Source organism: Blennius ocellaris (genome assembly GCF_963422515.1).
Source record: "Blennius ocellaris genome assembly, chromosome: 15".
Classification (NCBI taxonomy): Eukaryota; Metazoa; Chordata; class Actinopteri; order Blenniiformes; family Blenniidae; genus Blennius; species Blennius ocellaris.
Genome location: NC_137664.1, coordinates 18,608,195 through 18,616,188, shown reverse-complemented (window position 1 = coordinate 18,616,188; position 7,994 = coordinate 18,608,195). Strand labels below are relative to the sequence as shown.

General features: G+C 40.8%; 1 protein-coding gene across 1 annotated transcript in view; it reads right to left on the bottom strand.

The window, feature by feature from the left end:
* Positions 1–765: 765 nt before the first annotated feature.
* The window catches only part of LOC308140257 (cholesterol 7-desaturase nvd), a gene marked incomplete at both ends in the record, with an annotated part of 58,859 nt that continues 51,630 nt past the window's right edge, over positions 766–7,994 (bottom strand). The window contains 4 exons of the mRNA XM_080509942.1: positions 766–927; positions 3,467–3,643; positions 4,953–5,072; positions 5,329–5,454. Of these exons, the coding sequence (XP_080366068.1) occupies positions 766–927; positions 3,467–3,643; positions 4,953–5,072; positions 5,329–5,454 (585 nt within the window). The remainder of the gene's footprint in view (positions 928–3,466; positions 3,644–4,952; positions 5,073–5,328; positions 5,455–7,994) is intronic.

Here is a 7,994-nt window from a genome sequence, read left to right as displayed (position 1 = left end):
CAGGCCAACATCACTGCTATCTCAGCTCGGATCTCAGTGTTTTGTTGTGTCTGCTACTTTTAATCAATTTGTTTAAAAAAAAAATGTAGGTTTTCTCTACGATACTGATTTTTGGGTGGCTTGGCGGGTTGGATCAGAGGCTCTTGCAAGCCGGTTGTCGCCCACAGGCCTGATGTTTGACACTTGTTTTAGACACTGTTTTGGGGGAAAAAAACAACAACTTTGAGTTGAAAATACTATAATTTAATGTGTTTTGTCCAGTCTGTTGGTGAAGTAGCCACAATCACTGTCAGAGGAATGTGGGGGCAACATTTTATCAGCAGAGACGGGGATGTGTACACCAGGTTGGAGGCGAATCTCCTTTTCCCTGCAGTACGTAAATCAAATTTAACATCACAACATTGCACAGAAAAAAAAAAACAACCAAAAAAAAAACGGTTTGGCCTCTCATTATTCAAATGTCGCAACAAGGCAATCTGGGTGTTTTTGCTTTGGTTAGGTCTAATTTTACATTCAAATTTAAATCAGATTTAAATCTAAATTGTCCCTTGGGGATTAATAAAGTATTTTGAATTGGATTGAATTGAATAGAAAAGCAGGTTGCATAGTTATCTGCAGGTCATACTTTGCACAGTCACACCACATTGAGTGGAGTTCCCTTAATGTGATGCACAAAACAAGCATCACGGGCTCTGTCCGTTGTCGTGCGGTCTGCATGGAGTGGACTCGTTCCCTGTACCAGCGGTCCTCTGTCACTCAGGGCGGTCAGAAGTCTAAAGTGTCGCGCTGGTGCTGCAGCCGCGGGCTGTTCTCGCTGTAGAACTGGTTGTACCAGCGCCGGTGCTTCTGGATGGCTGAGTCCTCCTTCACCAGGAGAGGCTTGGAGATGTACATCTTGTTGTTCCAAATCATCACGTCGCGCTCGAACTGGACACAAAAAACCAACACCGAGTCACATGACAGAACCTTCAAACACTACGGATGCACTGATACCACTTTTTTTTTAAGTTTGAGTACTCACCTTTAGCCACTTGCCAGAAGTGAATACTGATACGAGTACTTATTAAACGTCATACGCCGTAGACTCATGATATGCAAAAAGGCTACGTGGTGCAGAGCGTCTATCTACGCACTGCCTTATGAGTATTGTAGACTGTAGAACAAGATCGCAGCTTATTGTTCATCAGGATCAGTGTCGTACCAAGAACTGTCTCCTCCTCATTCTCATTAATATTAAAGACTCTCCAAACAGCTGACATCGCTCATCTTCTCATGTATACGTTACAACTTGGACCAGACACTGGATACTGGTATCAGTATCGGTGCATCCTTTTAACCCCCCCTCCTAAAAAACAGCAGCTAAGACTATTGATTTATTTCAAAAAAGCTCAAGGATTGTTTCACATATAAATCTCGTTCGTTTCACACAATACTCTTTCTCATTGAATTCCAACGGAATACAATATGGCTGGAAGAAGAGCACATATTCTTGCAAACAGGAAGATGAAGTAAACAACGTCTCCTGTCTCTCTGCATTAAATGACTCTAATTAATCAGCGGGGTTTCTGTGTGTACAGTCTGCTGGTGATTAAATGTCACTTCACACTGAGTCAGCCTGCTGATCACATTTGGCATTTCAGCGAAATCTCCTTCTTCTTGAAGTGCCTTTTGGAGTGACTTTTTTTTATTTTCTGGCCTCTGCAGCACATGAACAGACTTTAAATGAAGATTAAATGCTTTAAATGAGGAAAGCAGCAGATTCCATCACGAGTTAAATTAAACTGTTTGTCATTGTAACTCCAGCGAATGAACCAATTTCTACTACATTTCTAAAGCAGTTGGAAGTTTTCATGAGAATTGCACGTTCTTCTGGTGCATTAAGCCATTTTTTTTTTTTTTTTTTACTTTTATTGAAACCTGGGCAGCTGTGTTTCTTCACCAGCCAGGTAATTATCAATCATAATGAGGACTATTTGCACCTTTGCTGTGCGAAGCTATTTCTAGTAGCAATGTGAATCAGCTCTATGTATGAAGGTGGCAAATACACACAGTGAACTTGCAACTACACTTGCGTCAATTGATTCATTTCCTGTTTAACATTTGCAAGCTTAAATCCACAGGGTTCAAAGAGTGAACCATAGTTTCTTTTTTGCATTTTGGCTCTTTCATCTTGACAGCGTTGGAACATAAAAAGCAGACTCCACACCTATGTCAATGTAGATTTCTCAGTAAAACGCTGTGATGAGATTTTGTTACCTGCTCAACATGATCAGCTTTAAACGGTATCGTTTCCATGTTAGTTTGCTTGCGTCCGCCCCACAGCGTTTTTGGCTGGAGCGAAAGCACAATATGAAACTTAATAGATTTGGATGGAGGAAATTATCAAATACATCAGCGTTATAGGAAATAGAGCAAAACAAGAAAAATGCTTTATGAGACATAATCTGAAAAAGACAAAGCAGCAACACTTATCCTTCAACTCTCATATTGAATAAGAACTGCCTCTTTTCACCTCGGATGTCTCAAAAATCCTTGCATTTGTTACAACCAGAGTAGACGATTCTAATCCCTTCCTGTTAAATTTTGAATAGATTTAATATAAGTTCCAAGGACCAAGACCCACGGGGAGGCTGCATTCAGCTCCCCTGCCCCCCGTTTGTGGAACAGCTTGCTGGATTAATTAAGTTGATTGATTGATAAGTTCATCATTTAATCTATAAAGCTTTTTAACATCCAGGCTCCATCATATCTTAAAAGAACTGTCAGTCCTATATCTCCGCAGCAGAGCGCTTTATCATCTGGCCTACTGGTGGTTCCTAGGTTTTCGAAAAAGTAGATTAGGAGGTGTGGATCGAGTGGAACCAGATCCCAGTTTCATTTATGGACAATCAAGACTTTTCTATCTATTTAAGCTCACAGTTGGGGTTGGTTCAGGCGACCCTGGAACATTTTCTAGTGAAGCTGCTGCAGGTCCACACTGTGGGAAGATTAAGACTTCATGCAGGATGTTTTCAATAATGGAACTGGAAGGTTGTGATCTGAGCCTCCTGCTCCCAATCAATTCTGCATTGAATTGATTAACTTGCTATTTGATGTCAACTTGTTTGTTTGATACGGTCTGTCTCTTTTCAATCCTTTTCTTTATTTCTATCCAACTGAAACAGCAGAGAGTCGTCACATCTGAGTCTGGTTCTGCAAAGGTTTCTTCCTCAAAAGATGTTTTTTCTTTCTATCATGCTCATTTGGGAAAGTTAGCCCTTGACTGACAACATTGTTATTAGTACTTTTACAAATAGAACTGAATGAATTAAAGAAAGATGATCTGAAAAATATATGCCAATGGACTAAAAACAGGTTTCCATCTTCATAACAAAAGCTAAGTAGCTATGATGAGCACATTGCATTCGTAAATTCTCAATTCACATAGTCCACGAAAGTTCAGAGAAACAAATAAGCGTGCCAGCACCTGAATGGACTCGGCCTTGAGGATGAATTTGGGCACCACAGGAGGGATGTTGGACTGATAGAAGATGGTGTGAGAGACACACTGCAGCAGAGGCTCCACTGGAGTCACACAGTGCATGATCACACCTCGGCCCAGGAAGCTGTGCTGGAACAGCAGAAACACCAGGCCAGGCCCCACCTGGAAAACATGTAGTGTGTGACAGCTGACACTCAATAGACACACTCGTGTTATCAAAAAGTTGTGTTTTATGACTTGCTTTCATAATCATTTATAATTCCAGCTTAATTAACCAAAAAGCTCCTTTAACAAATGATTTGATTGCTAAAAGCAGACCATGTGTTAAATTGTGCTTCACACAAATTCTTTACAAACATATATTAATACAAGTGGTTAAGCCCAGTCATTTAGCAGAATGCCCTCTCCCGCCTGCATTAGGGTTAGAAAAGACAGTAGTGAACAAGGTCACTGATTTTCCACTCAGGAGATTGTTAGGAACGTTCAGTCCTGCTGGTTTTGTAGCACGATAACCAGTTCTGTTGCACTGAACACTGCACAAGTCTCTGAGGCCATGCGGTTTCTCCTACTCAATAATTCTGTTCAACTTTTTGACGAGTCGAGTGGTTTCATTTGTATTAGCCGTCAAAGTTCTGAATTCCGAATCCCGCCGCCTCCCTCCTCTCATTGAAATACACAGGAAAACCAAAAATGTGTCCTCAAAAGAAGCCGTGACAGAACACCTTGAACAAGTGGCGACTTTGGCTAAACCCTGACTCTGATCGACAAAGCGAGCAGATCAGAAGAACCTGCTGAACAAGACGATGTAACACATGTGGGGAAAATTCTATAAAACATGAAGTTGTTGACGAGAGAGAACATTGCTCTCATTTTTTTGTTTCCAGCAATTTCAAGTGACATTTATCATTGAGCCAGATGGAGCAAAATCATGCATCTGCATCAAACTGAGCCAGCTAGTGTCGAAAATGTATGTCGTACAGCTTCAATATTTAGGGGGGGTGGCCTAAAAGGTTACAGATCACTAACTAATTAGCCGGGTCCGGCCCACTTTTGACCCCACCCTAGGGTCAGGGTCACAGAACCAACCCGAGCCGAAAGTGACTTGCTTTGCTTTTTCTTAACATCCACACCCACTATATCCACATCCACACCCACTATAGTAAATCCTTAACTCTGAAACCAGAAAAATTAGGTTTAAGGTTGTGTCCTTTCTTGTTAAAACCTTCAAAATGTATAATTGATCTATATTTAAATGGACCAGAGGCCATGATTGGGTCGATCCCTGACAGGCCAGAGTCAAAAGTGCGAGGTCCCAATTAAGGCTGCTCACAGCTTCAATACTTTTCTTTGTTTTTGTCACATTATTTACTGGGGTTTGAGCAAATATTCACATTAAAAAATTCTTTAAAAACCTGCATGATGTAATTATATCAGAATTTGGTGGGATCCGTCCTTCACCTCTGTTACACACCTGTCTGGCCACAACATGGACATCCAGCAGAGACCACGGACGTCCAAACACAGTGAGTGCATGTTTGATCAGCATCTGAGAACAATGCTTGTTGGGCGCTGACTCTGGTTCCCACTGAGCCTTGAACAAAAATAGAGAAAGAAAGCACATTTTAGATCAAACGATCACTCACTCATCCCACCATGGCTATATTACAAATGAGCAGACATAGATTTAAAATGGCTGTTCCAAGGTGCTCAGTCTTTAGGGATTCCGATGCACTCTACCAACTGCGCCTCAGCTACTTTGACAACTTTATTTCTGGTCTCGATTCACAGAAGCTCTGACAATGCAGAAGGAATGGCATTATTCGTTGAGAACAACTTTTAAACTTTACCTTCCAATCATGGCGCACAAAGTCCCAGGTTTTGCTGTTGGTGTAGCGCAGATCAACTCCGCTAACGAGGCCTGGGGTATGCAGGTGAGCCAGGTGAGCGATGTCCGCAGCATTTTCAGGAATCTCCTACATTCAAGACATAAGTCTCTCTATTGTTAACAGCGAGACAGCGTGTTTGAAGCTGTGTTTATATGTAATTCTACAAATATTTCAAGGATTCAAATAGGCAAATATACTTGTCGTCCACCGTACGGCATAGTAACTTGTTTTTTTAATAAATAATACACTTGTAATGCTGAAGTAACACTAAAGCTTAGTAGCTTTGTGACATAAATGGTTTAATTCCTAACCCTCACCTTGTTTTTAAGATACAGAAAAGATGTCATACCCCTGAAAATCAGGAGCCATCAATCTCTGGCGCCACTCGTGTGACCCCCCCCCCGGGTTGGAATCACTACTCTACAGCAAAGCATTGTCTGGCATTCTGACAGTAAAGCAAATTTCTGCCTCCGACACCTTTCCATTTCTTGCCTTTATATCTTTTCAACGTGTGGCAAGACAAGTTTCTGTCCAAGATAATCAGAGTTTGAATTGGGTACAGGATTTTGTCGGGAGGTTTGGACCACCCGACGGACGAAGAACTGTTCACTGTTCCATTCATGTTCAGAAGGAATAATTAAAACTGTTAGTGACATTGGAGGATTTTTTTGTGCAACTTTCATAATGGAATCGTTGATGGGGCCCAGCCTCACCCACACTCTGCCTCCAGCGGCCCCCGGGGGAGTTCAGTTTGAGACCCTAGCTAAGCCCCGACCCCAAACACAAAAAGACCAATAGCATCCAGTTACCATTTGGCTGACCAGCCACATCACCATTGGTCAGTTTAATTGCTGCAGCAATGCACAATTTTCAGTAACTGTAACAAGTGAACAGAATTTTACGCCGACTCAGCAGCGTCAGTTTACAACATAGAAATAGAAGCAACAAACAGAATCAGGTTTGGTGCAAATGTGTACATATACTGATGATTGAATGTACAATATAGAAATCAGAAGGTAAGTGTAGATTATCACCATCAGACCTTTGCAGCTGAAACATTTTAATAATCTGACTTTTGGTGGCGCTGTTTCTACTGAAATCAATGAAAAGTATTTGATGAATAATCTGAGTTTCTAGGCAACATACCTTCAGATTAACAGTTTAGGCCTCCGCATTAACAATTTCAACTTTTATATTGATAGTTTTAGCCTTCATATTAACAGTTTATGTGAATTGAAACCATCAAATTAAGTTGGAACCTTCAGGTGAACAATTTAAACCTTCAGATTAATGCTTTATAACAGTTTAAACTTCCATATCAACAGTTTAGGCCTTCTTATTAACAAATTCAACTTTTATATTGACGTTTTAGCTATCAGATTAACAGTTTATATAAATGTAAACCGTCAGATTAAGTTTAAAGCTTCAAGTTAACATTCTACACCTCCAGATTAACAGTACAACAGTTTAAACCTTCAAATTAATCACAGATTAATCTTCTCAGCCTGCAGTTTATTCCCACCATAGACGTCGTGGAGCTGTTTACACTAAAATCACTGAAAAACAGTATTTGGTAAACAATTTGGTTAAAAGAGTTTTTGTAAAAGTGAGGAACTTGACAAATTTACATGTCTCTTCCTTGCGGGGCCATGCTAATCTACTCTGTATGGTTCCATTTTAGTATATGCGCAACCAAAGTTGCACAATGTGCTAAAGGAGCAGAGTGTATTTTATGTGTATGGGAGCTGACACCAGTCTAGCTCATGGTGGGACCCGACCTTCACTTTAACACTTTACTGCTTCAACTGATCAGTTTAAACCACCTTCAGATTAACACTTTACAACTACACATTAATGGTTTATAGCAGTTTATACTTTCAGATTAATGATAGATTAAAGGTGTACCGCACTCTCCACCGTTTGAAAAAATGCGTATGCGCATGCGCAACGTTGTACCTGCTCCCGAGACGGAACTCCTACTAAAACGCGTGCGACAGACATGCACGAGCCCAGTTCTCCTCGTGCACGCTCTGTTTGAAGTCCTAACAACTCCTAATCAAGTCCTAACAAAGTGCTTAGAAAGCCGAGAGCAGTCCTAACAGGTCCTAACGGGTCACGTGGTACAAACGTCATGTCATCAAAACTCCGCCCCCCTGAGACGCGCCTGCAGAACACTCGAGGAGGAGAGGAAAAGGGAAGACAACTAAAAGGTGCGTCCAGTGAGTTCATTATTGTTCTTTTCCCTAAGTCTGATTCAGTTTCGTGTTGTCATACTACCGTCATAGTCGCTCCTAATATCATAACTGCTTCATAATTCATAATTGCGCGATTATGAATCCCGAAAAAAATCGGCGGTGGTTCACTTTTAAATATAAATGTATATATCTATAAGTAGACATCGTTATCGATATGTCCTGTATGCATATATATATACTTGTATGCAAACATGTATATTATGTCTTGGACTGTACGAGGAATATTTAACTGAATTCCCTTCACTTTTCATTCTGCTCGTGGGACGTTATCGAACCGTCGGTGGATTATGATTTAATAAGCATTATTTATTCTCCGATCGATCGCAATGTGCCCACTCCATAGAAGACTTCTATACTCTTCTTATTGGTGCG